Here is a 21,142-nt window from a genome sequence, read left to right as displayed (position 1 = left end):
GGCATATGTAGCTTCCAAGGACTTGCTTAGAGTCTTTGCAATATCATATTTAGCCAAAATAAATTCCCCATCGTTCAATTGTTTCATGACTTTCCGCTCCGTTTTAATAGTGCACAATGACTCTCGTACCACTATGGGCATCTGGCCTAGGTCTACCGAATAAAGTGCATTCATTGTGATGAAAGCGCAGTATAGATTTCTACGATGGTTTGACTTTCGTTCCTGTTCGAGAAAATCACTATCTGTCGAAGACAGTGCACTAAGGGAGCTAGGGTCCTGGAATAGGCCCAGCCTTTGTGCTGCGTTAGATGCCATGCCTAAAAGTGTCCAGGAAGCCCAATTTCTCTCACTGCCATCGTGTAAGTAAGAAATATACAACATAAGCACCGTGAGAGAGTCGATGTTTTTAACCGATTTGAAAATTTGGGCATGAGTAAGACAATTTTCCGCACAATAAAGGAAGAATTCACACGGATCGGCTACAAACCTCGCTTCCTGTTGTAGCGTGGAGCTTACCGTTCCCATGAGTGTTCCTGAAGACAACTCAGATTGTAATCTCTCGATTGTCCAATCTGATGGTAACAAAGATCGGCTGGAGTAGCTTAGCATAAGCCAAAGAGATGCTGAAAATATAGGCCGGTCGCAACAGTCTATTAAGGTAGGATCAGTGTTGTATCGATCAAACTTATCCCAAAACGAATTTGGGTCCAATATACTTTCAATTGGGTTGATAAATTGCCAGTATGTGTTAAGCAGGTGTTGGACTAATAGCTCGTCAATTCCGCAAAGGAAGGGGTCTATATAGGTAGTTGCATTTGTTCCTTTGTCGTATTGCTGCCAGGGTCTCATACAGTCTAAAGATTTCTGATTTTTCCGCTTTTCAAAGTCGTCCAGTATCACGCGTACCCCTGGCTCCTTGTGAGCAGCTGCAACATCGGCATGCCAAGGGCCTAGATAATTGGTGGTGCCACTTGAGACTTCTCCATATAATACCAGCCTTTGATCAGGAGGGACTTTTTCCATATCTTTTGTGTGATCCCCATCTCCTGTCTCATTGTCGCTATTGGCGGTACCCTCAGACGTCGTCGTCAGCACATCTTGCGAATTGTTTATACCATTGCTACGTTCAAATTTACAAAGATGTGGCCTTTTCTTGCTTCTGCATGTGCCGCAAGGAAATTCAAGATCACATTTGATTTTTTGTTTCTTACACAGAGTACAGGAGTAAGAGACCCTTTTTCTCCGCTCAAAATCTTTGGTGACCTTGCCATCAGGTTTTGAGTATAAGATGAATTTTTCACCCTTCATTATTCACAGTCTTAGCATTAGATAAGAAGGCAAATCTTGTTTTACATCTTTAGTGCCTATACAAATTACTTCACGACAATTATAAATCTGATCCATAGTGGTAAGGAGATGATTTAGCACGGCCCAACGGGCCTGACGTGAGCTGGCCGCGTAATGATGCAATTATACGGCTGAGAAAGTTCCTTGAATTTATTCCGGCTCTATTCTGTTGATGGCAAACAAGCATTGCAAAACTCTTGGTCCCAATAAGCATATGTATTACTTCTTTTTTGGTTTTATTCTTTTAAGCTAATAAATATTGCCAGGTGTCTCCGTTCAAGATAAGGGATTTTACAGAGCCATCTATGATCCTTATTGATCTGCATGCATTACAGCTTCATGACATTCACTAGGCTGATGCAGGGCGGGCTTGCAGATCTCAGATGCAGGGAGTATTCTATTAAAAATGCAACTTTGTATATTATTTACGTGGGAACAATAGCACCTTTGGGTACTGCTTGTGCTGCTTTGGCAACCATTGGAGAGTAATGTTTTTCTAAGAGTACAGTCTCCCAGATAGTTGCTGCTCCTGGATTCGAGTGCTCAGGATCATCGACTTCCATATTATAAACGCCGTTTGCAACACGGTCTTCGGTAGAATAGAGGGCAGGCATACTATTGAACTTCTTGGTCATTTTATCAAGAATTCTTAGAGAGGCAGCGCACGACTTTTCGGGCATATGTAGAGTCGAAATTGCTAGTCGTTTAGCAAATGATTGAACCCTATTGGGTCCTATGGATCTTTGGCGGAAAAAGATAAATTCAAATGCTCTGATCATCATCTCAGTTTCCGTCGAAATGTTAACCTTGTACTTATTGGGTGTTATAGATGCTGCCTTTAATGGATCATCGAGTCGAAGGGTCTTGTGGGAGAATTCGATATCGGCATTTAATGATAAAGAATAAAGACTCGAGTAAAAATGGTTAACAAAAAAGGTCAAGTCAAGGTTCATAGACTCACCAACACCAGCCTGAGCCGACAGGAGTGCAAAAGCTGTTACGATGCATAAAAGCGACTCTCGGGTAGCGGACTCCTTGAATTCGTACTCGCCGCCTACTATGCGTTTTTGTCTTTCCAAGATAAGCTCACGCAAAACCTCCAATAGATCACCAAAAAGATCCGCATTGATCAAGTGTGCAAATTTTGCCAAGCCTTCTAATGTTACGCCAATAAGCTTTTCTGATCGCTCCTTAAGAATATTGAAGTAAAGAATAAATACAAGTTTTAGAGTTTCTCCTTGGAGTCTCTCTCTTTCTTCTGCTGAGACGGCTGTTTCAGCCCTCATCATTTCTTCGGTAATAGCTTTGCGCTCTTTTCGTGCTTTCCTTTCCTTTTTACTAAGGTGGACTCTATCTTTCTTCTTTTTGGGTCCCTCATCTTCGACAAACCTCTGTACCTTCTCCAAATCAGCTCTAGCTGCAAGTTCGGTTAAGAGTCTCAGATGAAGCAAGCTGTTAATGACCTTTTCATCAACTTTATATTTTCGGGCCTTGATCATCTTGGATAGCAGCCTCACTAAATCAAAACTGATTTGTCCCTCCTCATCGGCCTTGAATATAGTCTCCAGTGTCTGAATAGATTTATAAAACGTTTCATCGTTTTTTTTGGTGCTTAATTTGTCAACGATGATTTGAACTAGTTCGCTTCTAAAATTAAAATAGGGAACTGATTCAAGGAGCTCACATGCCGCCAGGATAGAGACGCTGGCAAGGGAGTATTTAACTGTTCCAACCTGCGAACTTTTCCCTTTCCTTGAAAACGTTTGCAGAGTAGAGATATATGCTTTGTAATTCAATAATAGACTCTCTTCAAAGTTTCGTAATTTTCTGACCTCTTTCGATACTTTTTCCTTCTGTTCACTTTCTGTAAGAGGGCGGATACGATAACCGGGTATGAGACTTTGGAATATCTGAACCAACGACAATATTATAAGTTGCTTAGCTTTAAAGTGCTTCGAAGATGCGATCAATTCCCGTAACTCTCTCAACTTGCTAATATGTTCCTCTGGATCCTCGTTTAGCTTCTCTGCTGTCTCTGCAATGATCTCCTTCAGCTCCAAAAGCTTCTGGTTGAGAGAAACTGGGTCGTTATCTTCGGGCTCAGAATCACTATCATCTTCACCGTCTCCAGAAGCCTTTTGTTCTGTAGTGACTTCCTCGCTTTTGGAAGATTCGTCTTCCTCTGATTCAGACTCGTCCTCTTTATCTTCTTCAACTTCCTTTTGGATTTTCTTCTCCTTTTTTCCCATTACTCGTTTAACTTCTCCCTCTAAGGTCTTAACTGGCAATCGTTCAACCCGTTCGTCATCAGCAACTTGAAATTTCCTTGGTCTACTGTCATAGTCCTGTTCTTGATCACTGTCTGGGTAATTGGGGTCTTCATCTACCTCACCCAAAGCAGACCATGAAGACGAACTAAGAGCTGAGTCTGCAGTGTGCCTGTCTTTAGACCGCTTTGCAAGCTTCTCAGCCACCTTTCCTCTGGGTCTTTTGGCCATTGTATATAATAAATAAGTAGTTTGTTACTGAACTACAACTGTGCCAAAATATTTATTTTTGACATGCATAAAAAATTCAGATCTGATCTGTATGGACAGCCGTGTGATCAAAGCCCTGAGAAAGAGCTTGAACAAGGTGCACAATTCGATATTATTTCACAAGAGTAAAATAAGTCCTCTACTATTGGATCTTTTAAATACTCAGCTAATGATATATTTTAATCTCGACCCTTTCTATTCGGTCAATTGTTGTCTTAATTGTGATAATTTGTATCAAATTGCAAATTTCGCTCTGCAACCTCAGTTATAGAATAACATTCTCATAAAAAAAATTCGCCCATCAATCGTAAACTATGCTGAAATAATTTGAACATTTCAGAATTAATTTATTTATTCTCTAGAACTATTGAAAAGATGCCAAGAAAGAGGGCACGTAATCCTTTGAAGCGGAAGCAAGTGGATTTTGACACTGCCCCCAGTGTTCTAATTAACCCGAAAAAAGTCAGCAAGAAGAACAAAGCAGCTTCTAAGCCTACCCAAAATGGAGACGATATGGAGGATGATATGCCCAAAGAGTTTAAACGACTCATGAACTGGTCAAATAAGAAGCAAGGGAAAGTAGCAAAAGGAACAGAAGGCGAAGAAAGAGGTCGCTCTCGAACAAGAGAGAGTACGTCGTCAGTTGCGTCGATTTCGAATACTACCCCAGCGGCTGATTTAAAAATTTTGCCTGGTGAAAGAATGTCAGACTTCTCTCGTAGAGTAAACGAGGCTTTACCACTTGTGAAAGCTCGTAAGGGGTCTCCTTCGAGAGCTGATAAAAGGAAAGCCAGAAAGCGTGCCAAAGATGAGGCTAACAGTAGGAAAAAGAAGGATGATGATGACGATGACGACAATGATGAAGACGATGAAGACCAGAAACCAAAGAAAGGTAAAAGAGAGCCATCACCTGATCCTTGGGCTCATCTCGAATCTAAAAAGCCCAAATTCGGAGACGTAGCTGATCGACCACCTGAACTCAATTTGCCTACAAAATTGCTACGAAACGTCCCTAAATCTGCCGGTTCTCTGGCAAGACGAGTGATTCTGGAGGAAGAGCGTGATAGAGTGATTCAAAGTTATAGAGCGCTAATGGAGCAAAAGAGGGGTGGTGATGTATTATGATAACCTGCATGATTATTTTTTTTATTTATCAAGATCAATTTATTATTAGCGAGACTGCCTCCATTTGTTGGATTTCTTGACTTCCTTCTTAGCTCTCCTCTCAACTGTCCAGATGTAATCTTACTCGAGGATCCCTTATGAGCTTCTGTTTATGTATGCCTAAAAGAAGGCAGGACGACTGGTTCCAGCCAACAATGTCTTAAACATTTTTCGGCTCACAGCCGAATAATACAGAACGGGGGTAATGCCTTGTCAGATCCGAGGTTGTGAATGATGTCCGCCACGGAAACGCCTTGGAACGAAATCATTGTATGGCGTTCAGGAAGGTTCAAGCCCGTGAGTATCGCTGAAATATAATTATTGCATACTGACTAGGAAATTTTCCAGCCTTGCATAGGTTTGTGCCTCTTTCAACTACCAGATTTGTATACCTTATTTAATATCCAAGTTAAAAATGCAGTTGAGGTTCTAAGCTTGCCTATGTTGAAATCATAAACAAACCAGATAAGAATATTGAAGGAAATGAGTACTTCCTAGTGCATATGCTTGCCTTGAAACACCAAGATCGTCGCTAGATTATAGAACTGGAAAAAATGGAACATCCTTTAAACAAGCCAGGTGGTGGGGTATAATTTTGATCTGACTGCAGAAACTCGTGATCTTCGCGGATCTACCCATAACTAGCGGTTGAATCACCTTAAGACCCTGTACATCACAGCAGAGCATCCAGATGGGATCGACAGAGCCGTATTAATATGGTTACAACCACCTCTGGAACTTTATATCTTATGGGATGGATACAGGTGAAATATAAAAGTGTTGATTATTCAGGAATTTTGTTTCCTTTGTAACACAACACGTATACGTTGACTGAACAGTGTCCAGTCGTCAATTTTGCAACTAACCCGGTAACTGAGTTAGGAATCTGCGATGCTTTCTGCTAGCTCGCAAACACCCCCCTCTTTCCTTTATGGAAAGACCACTATCAGGGAAACATATCTTTACTTCATCAATCGTGCTAGAGAAAAAACCCATACCAGCGTAATGAGCCTTTGGCGCCAAAGTGCTCCTAGAAAAGCCAAAAGCAGAGCAGAGAGTAGCCGCAGTTGCAACAAAGTGGATATGAAAAGAAGTGAGCAGAAAATTAAAGGTTCTTGTTCGATTAAATCATACTCAAGGTCTATGAGTTCTGAGAGGAACAGAAATTGTTTAAGAAGTGACGACGAAGACACAATTTTAGAGCATTCGCCAATCAAAGGACCAGCAGCAAAACGGTCCAACTCCAGTCAGAGTGATTCCACTCTGCCAAGTGAATGTCAATCTAAGCCTGAAGTGAAGTTAAAGACACTATCAGATAGCTCAACAACCAACTCTATACAAACCTCGACAGGCATTCCTATCCATTTGTTTGGATCAAAGAAAACATCAGTGACGGATGAATGGTGTAACGACAGCGGAAGTGAGGGCAGTTACTTCACGGATTCATTTGATGAAGAGCAATTGGAGCAGTCCCTGAACAAAGTACTAGTCCTGAGGTCAATTAACGAAAGACCAGAGTTTGTTGAAGTATTGCATAGCCATCTCAAGATGGTTCTGGCTGGAGTCCAATTACTTTATTCTCCTGGGTGGTGTTTAGAGTACCTCAAGCCCCTCATGATACCTGTGAAAGATAGACAGTTCAGGCTATTACCAAACTACATACAATGCTTTGATGAAACCTGTGGATTGCTTAACCGCATTGCTGGGTTTCCTAATGTCGACTCGGACGTGAGCAAATTCCTCGAAGAAGCCACCAACAACTTGATCGAGGTGTGTAAAACACCTGACGATTACGGTCAAATAGCATATGAGACGGTTTTGTTTTTAATGGCTGAAAGCTCAAATCTTGAGAAGACCCTTGAGCGTGTTATTTCAACCAGGACTTGCTTTAGTAACGGATTTCATGATACCGCGAACGTTCAATTCCGTACATGGAGAGCAGACTTTTTAAAAGTTTTGTTTGGCAGACTAGTAAGATCGGCTAAACCAGAGACTCTCTTGATACAGTCATGCATTGAAGAGCTTAGAATAAGCTACACAGAAGAACCCTGCGACTGCGTTCAGACACGGTACCGGATGATATTCGAAGAATTCGGCCGAAAGGTCCCTTGTCTAAGTGAAGATTTTGGTGATAAATATTCCAAGTCAGCAGTACCACAGCTCTGCAGGGGGAGATGGGAAGAGACGACACTGCATATTAAGAAAATATTGAATAAGACGCTGGTCGACTGAAGACATGGAAAAGAAGACCCGTCCAAAAGCTCCCATTATTCTTCAAAAGACTTCAGAATTTTCTTTTCTAGGCTTAGACTTCAACACATTTTTCCTTAGTTCACCTTATAATAAGCATATGCTTCAACTAATTAGTAATAAAAGAAAAGGGCTTGATTCGTTAAATGAAGATGGCATTTCTGCTTAATCTAACGTTTCTGCAGTATTGTCTTGAAGATCGACACTGGCTGATCTCAACTTTAAAATACGTCTGCAGCTGGCGGCAAAAAGAGCTTAATTTATAAGCAAGATCGGCGGAGCCGTGAAAAGTCACGGCACCAGCTTTGCAGCTGGATCAGACGTACTACCTATCAGAGTGATTAGAGGTATTCTGACAGATAAGCCATACCTCCGCCCCGCATATATCATCAGGCCGATATATATTGAATCAAACGACCCAGAAAATTAATAAATCTCCTGACTTTTAATCCAACAACTCTGCTTAATCTAGATTTCCTACAGAGCAAAATGTCAGAACTACCGGATATTTCCCATGTTGCCGGGGTTGTTGTTTCCTTCTTGAAAGGCGAGGGCTTCCTAGGTGAAGGCTATGAGAACATTGAGAAACTGATTGTTGGAATGTTTGCAGTTTTGATGAGTTATCTTGCTCGTCGTCTTTACAAAAATTATAATCCTTTTGGTAAGGATAGTCAGCATCAAGTACGACAGGGAAGATATATTGCAGGAAGATATCCGTCTGCTATTGTTCCTGTTTCAAGAAGTTTTGACTGGGAAAATGAAAATCCCAGAAAATACCGCCCTTATAAACCAGGGCCATATTTTATGACTATGGGCCTCAGAGCACTGGATCCTAATGACTGGCTGTTACTAGAGAATACATATAAGGACATCACAAAAGCTAGGGCCGAAATCGTAGAGAACCACCGTGATAATACGGTATTGACTAATCCTTTGGCTATTGAGGCTGTTGACGAAACATACGATATGTTTGTCAATTACATCACCAAGAAGTTTCCTAAATACTTCTACACCACCAGAAGACGACCTGGATACATCTATAATGCTATCAAGAAAGATTATATCCCAAGCACTTCTGAACAGTATGACAAAGATTTCGAAGAGTCTATTCCTGATAAGAAGGAACGCATGGATAGTAAGATCCGTCTGTTGGCTAAACACTTTGAGGAGGATTTCCTGATATTGATCTATGACGAGAAGACCCAGCAGTACTATCTTCGTGCTGGATCTTTTGCATTCCCCTCGGGATTTAATCCAGCTGAGAAGTTGAATCTCGCTTTGAAAGATATCCATGGACCGGTTCCTCTTTATAAAGAGAAGATTGAGAACGCCATGGATAGGTTTTTCCACAAGATTGAGGTTGGAAAGTGGGTCCAACGATATAACTGGTCTATCCAGGGACATACTAATCTGTATGCTCCCACTCTCAACCATGCCAAGAAAGGTGCCAAGCTCAAGGCCATTAATCCTGACGAGCTCGACTTCGACAAGGTATTCCTCCGAGTCGAAAGACAGGTCTTGACCCGTTTACCCAATACCAAGCATCTCCTCTTCACCATCCGCACATACGTCACACCGCTATCTCAAATCCGCGAAGAAGACCGTGCGTTAGAACTTGTCGAGGCTATAGACAACCTCCCTGACAACGTTGCCCACTATAAGAAGAGAGACGAGTGGGGACCCGCTGTTAAGGCTTATCTCCAACGTGAATCTGACGGTATCAAGAAAAAGTAGCATTTTAGTTTTCATATATATTTTGTTTCTGTTTAATAGTGTGGACGGGCCAATCTGCCTCCGGCTCTGGGGCTCTGCCCCAGAGCCCGTTTGCTCCTCTCGCTGTACTCGAGTCGTTTGCTTCTGACCGGTATTGTTTCTTCGTATTGCGAAATTTAATATCAGTGGTGAAAATCTCAGTCAGAATCTGGAAATTTCACTGATTGTGTCTCTCGTAACGAAATTTCGTTCCCGGACTTATCAGTCCTAATCTGGCAGGGATCAGAGTCCTGTGTGATTTTGCAATATTTATAAATATGCAGTCGGGGATGCCGACAGCTCGAGGTTCCAGACCAAAAACTGGCTTTTATAAATACTTGATTACGAAAGGAAACAAAGAACCAGATACCTTGTGAATCCTGCCATGACTGCTTCTGTGAGACCCAAGATTCTGCTCCTCGGAGTTGTCCATTTTATTGACAAGGACATTCTTAAGCGATATGAGTCTGAGTTTGAACTCATCAACTACGATATTACAACCAAGGAGGACTTGATCTCGAAGCTTGAGACCGAGTTTAATGACATTGTTGCTATTGCCACAGTTTGGTTCTCCTTTGTGCCTGTTGGTGGTTTACATGATGAGAAGTTATTGAATGCCCTGCCGAAGACACTTAAAGTTATCGCTACCCCCACCGTGGGTGTGGATCTGTACAATCTCGACGCTCTTACTAAAAGAGGCATTGTTCTTGCCAACTCAGCTGGTATTACATCCGATGATGTAGCTGATATTGCGTTGCACCTATCTTTATCTGCGTATAGATTTACTTCACTTTTCGAAAACTCGCTAAGAACTCATAGAAATACTTTATCTGCCAGGTATGTTGTGGAAGACCAGTTTGATAAGGCAGCTGGACGGGCCAGCTCCGAAGATGTTTCGGCCAAAAGAAAGATGGTGTATGGACATTTAGTTGGCAATTATAAAGTCGATAGTCCAAAAGGACAGGTCGCTGGTATTGTTGGTTTCGGCTCTATTGGACGTGCCATTGCCAAAAGACTCGCTGTTCTAGGTATGAAGATCCATTATCTCAAGAGAAGTCCTTTGACTGAGAGTGAAATCGAAGAGTTAGGTGGTACAGGCTCAACTCCTCCGTTTGAAATCACACGTCATGAAACTTTTGATTCTCTTGCCAAGGTGTCGAATCTTCTGGTACTTGTGGTTCCCTTGACTTCAGACACCCGACACATCTTGAATGAGAGGACAATTGCACTACTTCCTGATGCTGCCAGAGTTGTAAATGTAGGACGTGGACCCCTTATTGATCAAAAGGCCCTTATCAAGGCACTGGAGTCTGGAAAGCTCTCCTCAGCAGGTCTTGATGTATATGAGCAAGAACCACTTATCGAGCCTGCTCTAGCTGAAAGACACGATGTGACGTTGCTACCTCATATTGGATCGTGCACCGATGAGTCTGCACAGGCTGCTCTTGAGAACTGTTTTGTGAACATCAAGGATGTCGTTCTCGGCTCTGGGAAGGCACGAAACAGTGTTAATTAATAGTCATGAGTTGTTTCTATTAGATTAGGCTTATTCCTGACCTTACAGCGATTCCAGTGCTGGACTCTTTAATTTTCGTGTAAGGGCGGGAGTCGGCCGACTCTTCTGAGAGGCATAGCTTTTCGTGTTTTGTATAGATTTTTGGGCTATAGATTTAATTCCACGTTTTAATGAACTTCTTAGAAAATTTACTTGAATGTCGAAAGGTACTAAGGGCTAATGATAACACACCCCTGGAAAAGATAAGTATCACGTGCATGTTTTACCAAAGATAAGGATCACCAATGCATCACATGTCATCACAGCTTTCGACCATTTATTAATACTCAAGATTACAGGAGTTCTCAGTAACCATAGTGGAATTGCCAGTTAAAATGGATGGGTCGCCTTTGGATACTGTATGTATTAGTAAACTGCAATCTGATCTGAGATCATTTAATAGAAGTTTCTTGCTAACATTGCAATAGGCATACTCTCTTTTGAAAAAGGCTGACCAGGCCACCCAGAATGGCGACTATGTCAAAGCTTCTGCTCTTCATCTGGAGGCTGCGAAATCTTTCTCAGAAGCACAACTACTGACAAATAGTCCAGAAGTAAGTTTAAAGAACCGAATCTTGCAAAGTAGTGTCTAACTCTGCTATAGGCTCAGTGGATGATACATGCAATGGCCAAGCAACAGGCATCGAGATCCAAATTTCTCCGAGATGTTAAAGCCAACGAGAAAGCCATACAGCAACAACAGCAATTACAACAACAACTCCAACAGCAGCAGTATCAGCAGCAGCAACTTCAACAGCATAAACAGAGATCGCATCAGGTTCAACCACAAAGACATTTCGCACAGCATGAGGAACTGACGGCATCCCTCGCTTCTGCACGAGGAATTGCTCCTACTACTGGATCCAATACATCAAAAGCTACTGGTACTGCCCATTTAGCATCTGGTGCCAAGAAAAAATTGTCGGAAGAAGATCCTTTTTACAAGTTTTACTCGTCTATTAACAGTGTGTTCACCAAGACGTTCAATGCTTCAATTGAGAAAGCAAAGGAAGAGCGATTGCATCAGGTACAGAACCATAGTTCGGCATTACACAAGAACGGAATGTCCAGTTCAGGTGGTGCAAGCGAGTCCGAAGCTAACTCGGCTATAACCAGTCTAATGCTCCCTATAAAGTTTGATAACGAGAGCTTTTATGTTGTTCCAAACACGAATAAATCATCAATAGAAGAGTTGGCCACTGAAAATGCCAATTTACGGCAGATGATTAATCGTACCAGCATTCAGTTACATGCTTACGAAACAGCAACGAAGAAACAGAAGGATGCACTGAAAAACAATTTGATGCTGTTAAGAAATGAGTTTAATAGCCGTGAATCTGCACGTAACAGACAGCATGAAGAAGAAATAGAGGCTCTTACCAGCGAAATTGATAAGCTCAAAATTCAAATAGGACGAATGAAGAGCAGGTGGGATGACCTTAAAGAGAGTGCACGGAAACGCAGAGAAGAGAGCGTCACTGATGACGAAGATAAGTGACCTTGATCTTTTTAAGTAGGTTTTACTAGTTTCACTAGTTTCACATTATTTATTATTTATTTAACTATTGTTCTACTACAATATATAATCAACCGGCCAATGTTCCACTACATAACATAAAAGGAACCCAGAGCAAGAGATAGAACGAGCAATGACACATGCATACAAGAAGAAACTCCGGCAGAAGAACCAGATTTTGATTCTGAAGCAGCTGCTGAGGAACTAGCCGAAGCAGAAGAGGCTGCTGCTGCTGCTGAAGTAGCTTCTGTTGAAGTGGTTTCTGCAGAAGTGGTCTCAGATGCTGTGGTGGTTTCGGCTGCCGATGTGGACAATGTAGTACCAGGAGATGTCTCAGCGGCAGAAGCGGCGCTAGAAACCTCAGCGCTGGAGGCCTGTGCAGCAGAAGTCATAGGGGAAGAAGCAACAGAGGCAATAGAAGAAGTTGTATGGAAACTCTCAACCGCTGAGCTAGGTAAAACGTTTACTACTGAGCCGCCCTCCGAGGCAGATGCTCCAAAAGCCCCATTGGAACTGTTAGAATCTGAGGATGTGCCACTGCCAGCTGAACCAGCACCATTGGAACCGGATGAAGAACCACCAGAGCCAGATCCTGAATCTGAACCTGATCCCGAACCGGACCCGGATGTTGATCCCGAGCCGGAGGTGGACCCAGATCCAGACCCAGATCCAGAAGAGCCTGAACCAGAGGATGAACTACTTCCTGAGCCGCAATAGCTCGAATCTCCACACACGAATGATTTAGGAGCAGCACTTGAAAGACTGGCGCATCCACCATTAGGATCTGATTCTTCCTGGACCTTAACGGCGACCAAAGCAGTCAAGTCATTTGAATTGACCCCCTGCGAAAGGCAGTTGAAAAATGTTTGATAGTCTGTATTAATTCCGCCAATAATGACATCAGTGTCTGAAACCGCACCATTATTATCACATATAAGTCCTAGATTGCAACTGGATAAGATCTTTGGCATAATAGTATCAACTTCTGATAATTGAGGAATAGTCTCAGAAATACTAGTCTCCAGTCTGACCTGGACATAGTTCTGATAAGTGGTAGCAGAAGCGACTCCTGCCAATAACAAAGTCCATTTAAAAAACATTTGTACGGTTGATTGATTCAGTGATAAATAGAAAGTGAAAAGTTTCTTAGCTGCCAAGTGAAGTAGTAAGAAAGTGAAAGTGCCAAACTCATCCTTTTATAGTTATTCTGGACATTGGCCCATGTATATTTCATTCCTTCCTTGCAGCGCTGCTAATTGGCCGTTAGATTCGAAATTGCATGCCCCCTCTAAGTCTGGTCAAGCTGCATCATCCACACTTACACCTGCCATGCACCTAGTTATATCTGGTTTAAAAAACGGGCTAGCCTGATTAGAACAGATGACAGTCAGTTGAGCATGCAGCGTGGGCTATGTTTGTGGCTTAGATAACATGTTGTTTGGGCCTTTAGTCCTATACCCAGACAATCTTGGCTTTTACCAACCGAGAAGGTAGATCCAAATTAGAGCTTGTCTTAAGCTTTTGTCGCATTGATCTACACCATTAAATAGTAGCTATATAGCTTAATCTAGAGCTTCACCGATAATGGATATGATTTTCAGTGGGGAACCGTGGCTGATATGCAGTCAGTCATATCTGTCGTGCAGCACTTCCCGTGGGCAGCCCCCTATCTGAAGATATTTTTAGTAAATTTGGATATTATTTCTCACGTTTTCACAATTTTTTTGGAACGCGTCTTTAATCAGACTGACCAAGTGATGACCACAAGTTGAGACTTGCTCAAAACGAATCAGGCGGTGCAGGCTGAGCCAGAAAACTGGGCATGGGTCGCTGGTGCACCTTAAAGTTGTATCCATATTCCTGAATAGTACAATGAGGAGATAGGTAATACTGGCTCCAATCATGCAAGTGCGGAGCAACTTGGAGTTAGAGAGCGAACCTACTCAGTCCGATTCTATCCCCACATCTCTTATGTCGCAAGTTACAAAAAGACCAAGTAAGGGGAATCTAATCGTATACATTTAGCCATCAAAAAAAGTCCAAAATTTTGTTAATCTTGAATCTGTCATTTTTTCAACGACTCGAGTTTAGAGAATTTCGATGTACATTGGACCAACTCTTATTTTCTTTTGTTATTTTTTTGTTGGCGTCTTTTGCATATGCTTAACCCGATTTATACTAGACATACTCAGTAGCATGTCCAATAAAAACATCATGTGAGCGCTTCACCATTCGCACTTGCAACGATCGACGACGATTACCGTACTTAATATTAATAGTCTTTCCCGCTTCGCTAGAACTGTAGTGATAAACGGTCGATCAACGGACATGCAAGCATAAAGTGGTATAACAACATGTATGCACTGGATATCTGATAAAGACTTTTAAATCCAAGAATCACTTGAAATATGCTTTTTTTTTTGGGTATGGCTGACTATACTGATTATTCCCACAATATTGTTTATAAAAAAAATCAAAATTAGCTAATCTCTCTCCCCTCAGATTAGTCGGTTGAGAAACACGATCGGCATATCTCTTCCTTCAACTAGTCAATGCAAAGAAACCTAATTGTCACATGTGCATATGTTAACTGACTGATTGATTAGCTCTATGTTTATATATTTTACCGAATAGGATAAACTAAGGGATCTCTAGTAAGGAGACTAACGCTAGTACGCGTAGAGAACCATCCCACTTTTTCCGATAGCACAAGGAGGTGTTTCGGACACTAAGCCACTGATGGCCTGACTAGCCATTCAAGTGTCTCATGATACTGCGGTTGACCACTACTTAGGTTTGTTAGCTAGAGAATAGGATCCATTTTCATTCTCTCCAAATTTCAAATCCGACTTGTGGCTCCTGGTGGGTTTTTTTGTTGGTTTTTCGAACTCTTTTCATTATGATTTTTGAATGGCCCATTCACTCTCCATAAGCTCTGGATCTTGAGTTATGTAACTATGTATATGTTACAGTACTACGCCAGAGCTAGTTCTTGATTCCCTCCGACAAAAAGAGGGTATTGCTTTCTGTTAGATCAGTATGGACAAATTCTCCCCTAATAATCTGCCATATAATGATCCTAAAACTTCGCGCAAAGTAGCAATTGTCACAGGAGGAAACACTGGGCTTGGATACTATATCACGCTCCACCTATACACACATGGTTGGGTTGTATACATTGCTTGTAGAAGTATGGATAGAGCTCACTGGGCCATAAGAGATATTCAGATCGATGCTATACTAAGGAAACCTAAATTGCCTGATAGATGTGAATTTGGTGAGCTGAAATTCTTGCGGCTTGATTTGACATCACTTCAGATGGTGATGCAATCTGTGCAAAATTTCAAGAAACAGGAATCATCTTTGGATTTATTAATAAACAATGCAGGGGTAATGGGACTACCCTATGCTGAAACTGAAGACGGCTTTGAAATCCAAACTCAAACTGATCATATAGGACCATTTTTGTTTACCATCAAGTTAATATCTACTCTTCGTAAGTCAAAGTATGAGCCACGGATCGTCTTTGTGTCTTCTATAGGACATTATATGGCGACAAGAAAGGTTGATTTATCAAGAAGCCATAATCACAGGCCAAATATACTATGGACGTGGCCCCGCTATGGCAATGCAAAGACAGCCAATATACATACCACAATCATTCTTAGCGAGCTGTATCCAGACATTCTTTCTTTGGTTGTTCATCCAGGATTTTCGTTACAGACTGGAATTCTAAGTTACTGGAAAGATCTCCCCTATGTTGGAGCTGCTTTTAGTCAAGGGTTCACACTATTTAACAAGGTATTTGGAGTAACTCCAGAGCAAGCCTCTTATTCGGCTCTGCAAGCGGCAATATCTGATCGATTCAGTCTCCAAAAGGGTGACAGTGGGAAATATCTAGTGACATATGGGGCGGAGGGTGTAGCAAGTAGAAGAGCCTGTAGTTATACTATGGCAAGACAGACTTGGCAATGGACAGCAAACGAACTCAAGTCGCGAAACTTTTTATAAATCTTAGCGATTGTTCTATAAATATAATGCCTATTCTAACCTGTTAACAAATCTTGCTTGCATCCAAATTCTATACATTTTCAATTTTCGTAACCTGTTGACCAGTAATCTTCTATCAGCAGCAATCTTGGCAACTTCAAACTCCTTGCCAAATATTTGCTCGAGCTCTTCTTCGGTGAAGAAGTAAACTCTTGTGCCATCACCTCGAATATAGAAGTTATCATCCAGCAATCTTCCTCCTTTGAATCTCAACTGTGTTAAATCGTATCTACCGTAATCTCTGAAAAGAATTTCACCATCTGGTTTCAGGAGCTTTTTAAGATTGCGAACGGCTTGCTCCCACTGGTCAGGTGCCAGAGCACTAAATACAAAAATCATAACAACAATATCAACTGAATGCTCCTCGATACCTTCTGGTAGAGCTCCACTTGGCTCAGCAAGATCCCAGACAGCAGCATGAGCGTGCTTGGGATCAAACGATTTAGATTCCTTGACAAGCTTAACTGCCTGGTTGGAGAAATCAACTCCAGTGATCATTAAATCCGGGTTCTCATTTGCCTCTAAAACAGGAAACATAGTATTTCCAGCACCACATCCAACCTCGAGAATGACCCGTTTACCAGCATCATGTCTAGTGGCTTCGTATAACGAGGGAAACTCGACTCTTAGCCACTTCCTATCTTTGAAGAAGTTTTCTCTATTGTTCCTATAAAACTGATTCCAATATTTGGCTGGATCTGACATGAACAGCTTTTTGTCAAAGGGCTTGACAGGTGCCTCTCTCTGTTTAACAAGCTTCTCTTCGGCTTCTGTGATTTGTTCTTCACCCCATTCTACGTTGTCCCATGCATTATGATTCCACACTTGTTCTTCGTCTACCAAATTTCTCTGTCCAAATGTGAAAGGTGTGTCTCCTCTTTCTAGCCTGCTGACCGATGTATCCACTGGACCAGGTACTTCTGGCTGTGTCTCTGGCATCTCTACCATTTCTGCTGTTGTGATGAAGCTGAGAATATTGATCTTCCGTTATCTTTTAAGATCACACGAATTTTTTCACCCTTCATGCATAGATTAAGTATACGCCCTAACATCACGACAAGATAAGGATCAAACCAACAAGTTCGATTCTAGTCCATTTTTGGACCATGCCCTAGAGTACCAACTGTAAATTTTTCAATGAATAGATCCAAAAATTTTGACTAACCTTGAAACTTATTGAATCATGATCAGTATCAAAAAATTTTGACACGTACAGGACTCGAACCAATGACCTTCGGATTTGGAATCCGACGCTCTACCAACTGAGCTAACGCGTCTTTCACGCACTCCTTACTTGACAGTAATCTTACGAGCCAAACCTGTCATAACAGTCGTTTGGTCCTCTTCAAGGTAAATAAATCGTTCATTATCGTCTCATCCATGCCAATAGCCCCGAAATATAGCTCTTGTTGTTCAACCTTTTTATTTCCTGTTGATAGGCATTATGAGGGCCCCTATATGCAGCTAACTTACATCTCACTTGCTTAGACCATACGGCCGAGCCTCGGAACCGTTCTATTTAAATCCCAATCCGAAAAAAAACCAGAAAAACGGCTCGGAGTCTTTCTTGGCAACCTCAGAACGAAAAAAATCCAGTTCAAATACGAAACTGTAAAGCATAAAAACGTAGCCGATGGCACGCCCCCCGACCTTCCCCGCAAAAACTGAGCGAAGATCAGACGGTTAAGTTACCCCAGACAACGTGATGCGAGCTGTTGTAAACACCGACACTCCCCGAACCTCCTCATATATTAAAACCAGGGTAGGTTCATCCAAGATGATCACTCGAACCTCGTAATTACTATCCCATATATAAATACACACTACAAGGAGGTTTGTAGGAGTCTCATGAAGTATCGTCATATGTATAAGACTATATATAGGAGCTGTTTGATACCCTCTCTCTGCCTTCTGCTGTAGATTACTGCTATAGACATTCTAACATGGCAGAGAAGATTAATGCTGAAGAAGCCAGACAGAAGTCGGCTGGAGAGCTCGATTATCAGGAAAACAAACAGAATAACACAGAGACTCTAACTTTATCAGTACCTCCGTCCGACCCCGAAGATCATCTATATGACTGGAACTATCCTATTCGAAACATCTTCAGGGTTGCAGCAGGCTACTACAGCTTTATTATCTGTGGTATGAACGATTCATCAATTGGAGTTCTCATACCGACGTTAGAACCCTACTATGGATTAGACTATCTTCTTGTATCGCTTGCTTTCCTCGCACCGTTCATTGGCTACAGTATAGCAGCACTAATCTCGGATAAGATTCATAGGTTAATTGGAAGGTGTGGTGTGGGTATCATGGGCGCAAGTTGTCAAGTGATCTGCTATATAGTAGTGTGTACAGCACCACCTTTTCCTGTATTTGTTATCATGTACGGAATCGCGGGATTCGGCAATGGCTCCATCGACTCGACAGTCAATTCCTGGGTTGGAGGTCTAAAACATTCGAACGAGGCTCTCGGACTACTCCATGGGTGCTATGGTCTAGGAGGCACAATATGTCCAGCAATATTCACAGCAATGATAGGCCATGGTATAAGGTGGAACCACTGCTACTTTTTACTTATTGGCATGGGTGCAACATCAATTTTGGCATTTGCAAGTGCATTCTGGGGAGAAACGGCAGTAAAATACAAACAGGAAGTTGAAAAAGATGTCACTAATAGCATGACAGAAGAAAGGAGAGGAGATATAGAGAACTCTTCTCATGACGTTGATACTACAGTAGGTGAAGCATCGAATGACAATAAAATAATGCTGAGAGTAGTGAGCGACAGACTTGTATGGATGCTCTCTATAACTCTATTTGTATATTTGGGAGCATCAGTTTCATTTGGGGGTTGGATTTCGACATTTATGATCCAAGTACGCCACGGAGCCAAAGACAAGATGGGCTATGTCACAACAGGGTTCTGGGCAGGACTGACTGTCGGTCGCATGACACTGGGCTTTCTAGTTGGACATTTCCAAGCTGAAGATTACTTTGTGATTTTTTTCATACTAGTCTCTCTTGCCTCAGTGCTAATTGTCTGGTTGGTACCGGTGCTAGGGGTCTCAGTTGCTTTCACGATTGTTTTTGGCATCATTTCGGGTCCAGTATTTCCTACAATAATTGCATCCGCCTTAAGAAAGCTACCAAAATATCTGCACGTCGCAGGTGTTGGGTTTTGTGTTGCTGTAGGCGGCGGTGGAGCAGCACTTCCACCATTCATAAACGGCGTTATAGCTAACAAATTCGGCCCACGAGTTTTGGGCCCTTATACTGTCATCTTATTATCGCTGATGTTAGTCATGTGGCTGTTAATTCTGAAGCTTCATCCTCAGCGAAATTAATCGAAATTAGTCGCTTCAAGGTAAACGATTTGATAGAATATCTACCTGCACGTCTGTGACGGAGAAGCTATGGCGACATTTGTTAAGACGAAACAGCACATAAAGTTTATCTAGACACACGTGATACTGCTCCTATGTTAAATCACGGATCATATAAAAAAAGAATATTAATGTTAAAAAATCCGAGACTATTATCATGTCAGTTTCCAAACTCTGGTTATATCAACTTCATCTGATCTAGAAGCAATATATTTAATTTATTAACAATTTATATCCCTATAAAATAGCTTGCGAATTATGAACACTGCAATCGCCCGAAACGCAACGCATCACGTTTCAGCGGAAACAGCATTAAAGTTTATTCACAACTTCATGGTTTTCAGGTGGTCCACAATTTAATGCCACTGTTTCGTCCCTGCTGATCTAGGCTGCACAACTGCATACACCCCAGCCCTAATGCGAGTGCACACTTGCAGTAGTATTTGAAATGTTCATCTCTATAACATCATCTATAACAGGTCCTATAAGCATTTATCGTAGTTCCTCACAAATGGTTACCGAGTCCAAATATTTCTGAACTTTTCTGGCTTTTCGAATTAGGTGGCTGGGTGACAGTCCCCATTCGTCATTTTCACCTGCCCCCATATTTTGGATGCGATGCGCTTATCACGATAACGCATGCATCGCCCGTTACCAGCCCCCTGAATATGCATGATCCAGCCATCTATGCATAGAATAGCAGGCGTTTTAGGTTTTATGGCTAGGACTAGGACCAATGGCTTTGGCCAGTATTGCCAGAAGGGAGTATTGCATGGGAGTCACTCTTCCAGGGACTGGTTGTACAACTTTTTGTGGAAGGAAATAAGTCGGTTGGCTGTGTTGAACGCATGTTGGCGAAGCAAAGATCAGCTGGGGACACTAGTACATAAGCAGGTTAATGCCGATATATAAGTTGGCAAAGCAAGTGGATGCTAACTGGAGATAAAAGTCGAATTATATATTAAGATTGGAGAGAGCGAAAATATTTTTAAAGAAAACCAAGGGTATAAAATAAGTGGGGCGTCCAAGTTCAAAGAAAATTAAGATTCAAATCATTAATATTAGGTACAGCTGAGACAGAAACATTTGATACAAGCGAATTAAACCGTCAAAGTGGATCAGAAATAATATAATATATATCTATCAGAAAATGGCGGTCGGTGCCATAGCTGCGGTTGCTGCTTCTGATAGCATACAACTTCGCAAATATTTACATCGAGATATTTTCACTACTTACACTCGTGACCCCAACCAGCCAGAGGATTTTATATTTCGAGAAAGTTATCTCTTACAGCGAGACGAGACCAAACCAAGATTTATCAAGGGCCATAAACCAAAAGCAATGTCAGTTTCCCAATTGTCTACTATCGATAATTTCCCGCAGGAGAATCATGAACTGGGTTATGCATTAAGAAGGATCAGTGGGCCACGACCAGGGTCGCCTGCTGATAACGAGAGCTCAATTTCGTCTGATGGCGGTAGTTCATTCTCCCCACCAACTTCGGTTTCTTCTTGGTCACCCAAAGATTCAACTAGTGATGAGGAGTTTGCCAGCCGTCGATGGTCGAAAGAGCATCTGCCT

General features: G+C 41.9%; 8 protein-coding genes and 1 non-coding gene across 9 annotated transcripts; 6 read left to right on the top strand and 3 right to left on the bottom strand.

Annotated features, from left to right (window-relative positions):
* Positions 1 to 1,772: 1,772 nt before the first annotated feature.
* On the bottom strand, positions 1,773 to 3,845 carry NOC3 (Noc3p; the record flags this gene model as incomplete). Its single annotated transcript, XM_018879089.1, has 1 exon — positions 1,773 to 3,845. The coding sequence occupies one exon, from the start codon at positions 3,843 to 3,845 to the stop codon at positions 1,773 to 1,775; it is 2,073 nt and encodes a 690-aa protein (XP_018734465.1).
* A 414-nt stretch (positions 3,846 to 4,259) lies between these two features.
* On the top strand, positions 4,260 to 5,009 carry tam14 (uncharacterized protein; the record flags this gene model as incomplete). Its single annotated transcript, XM_018879079.1, has 1 exon — positions 4,260 to 5,009. The coding sequence occupies one exon, from the start codon at positions 4,260 to 4,262 to the stop codon at positions 5,007 to 5,009; it is 750 nt and encodes a 249-aa protein (XP_018734464.1).
* Positions 5,010 to 7,787: 2,778 nt separating this feature from the next.
* On the top strand, positions 7,788 to 9,032 carry AWJ20_214 (uncharacterized protein; the record flags this gene model as incomplete). The annotated part of the gene is made up of 1 exon (XM_018879068.1): positions 7,788 to 9,032. One exon carries the CDS (start codon positions 7,788 to 7,790, stop codon positions 9,030 to 9,032), a length of 1,245 nt encoding a protein of 414 aa, XP_018734463.1.
* Positions 9,033 to 9,435: 403 nt separating this feature from the next.
* On the top strand, positions 9,436 to 10,566 carry AWJ20_213 (glyoxylate reductase; the record flags this gene model as incomplete). Its single annotated transcript, XM_018879058.1, has 1 exon — positions 9,436 to 10,566. The coding sequence occupies one exon, from the start codon at positions 9,436 to 9,438 to the stop codon at positions 10,564 to 10,566; it is 1,131 nt and encodes a 376-aa protein (XP_018734462.1).
* A 652-nt stretch (positions 10,567 to 11,218) lies between these two features.
* On the top strand, positions 11,219 to 12,838 carry AWJ20_212 (Kinesin-like protein; the record flags this gene model as incomplete). Its single annotated transcript, XM_018879048.1, has 2 exons — positions 11,219 to 12,099; positions 12,247 to 12,838. 2 exons carry the CDS (start codon positions 11,219 to 11,221, stop codon positions 12,836 to 12,838), a joined length of 1,473 nt encoding a protein of 490 aa, XP_018734461.1.
* A 2,475-nt stretch (positions 12,839 to 15,313) lies between these two features.
* On the top strand, positions 15,314 to 16,132 carry ENV9 (Env9p; the record flags this gene model as incomplete). Its single annotated transcript, XM_018879037.1, has 1 exon — positions 15,314 to 16,132. One exon carries the CDS (start codon positions 15,314 to 15,316, stop codon positions 16,130 to 16,132), a length of 819 nt encoding a protein of 272 aa, XP_018734460.1.
* A 30-nt stretch (positions 16,133 to 16,162) lies between these two features.
* On the bottom strand, positions 16,163 to 17,119 carry ABP140 (Abp140p; the record flags this gene model as incomplete). Its single annotated transcript, XM_018879027.1, has 1 exon — positions 16,163 to 17,119. One exon carries the CDS (start codon positions 17,117 to 17,119, stop codon positions 16,163 to 16,165), a length of 957 nt encoding a protein of 318 aa, XP_018734459.1.
* Positions 17,120 to 17,375: 256 nt separating this feature from the next.
* Positions 17,376 to 17,448, bottom strand: AWJ20_209 (the record flags this gene model as incomplete). Its single annotated transcript has 1 exon — positions 17,376 to 17,448. It is a non-coding gene; the product is annotated as a tRNA-Trp (tRNA).
* Positions 17,449 to 18,114: 666 nt separating this feature from the next.
* BSC6 (Bsc6p) lies at positions 18,115 to 19,521 on the top strand (the record flags this gene model as incomplete). Its single annotated transcript, XM_018879007.1, has 1 exon — positions 18,115 to 19,521. The coding sequence occupies one exon, from the start codon at positions 18,115 to 18,117 to the stop codon at positions 19,519 to 19,521; it is 1,407 nt and encodes a 468-aa protein (XP_018734458.1).
* Between the last annotated feature and the right edge of the window lie 1,621 nt (positions 19,522 to 21,142).

Source organism: Sugiyamaella lignohabitans, chromosome A, assembly GCF_001640025.1.
Source record: "Sugiyamaella lignohabitans strain CBS 10342 chromosome A, complete sequence".
NCBI classification, from domain to species: domain Eukaryota; kingdom Fungi; phylum Ascomycota; class Dipodascomycetes; order Dipodascales; family Trichomonascaceae; genus Sugiyamaella; species Sugiyamaella lignohabitans.
This window is presented reverse-complemented; position numbering and strand designations above follow the sequence as displayed.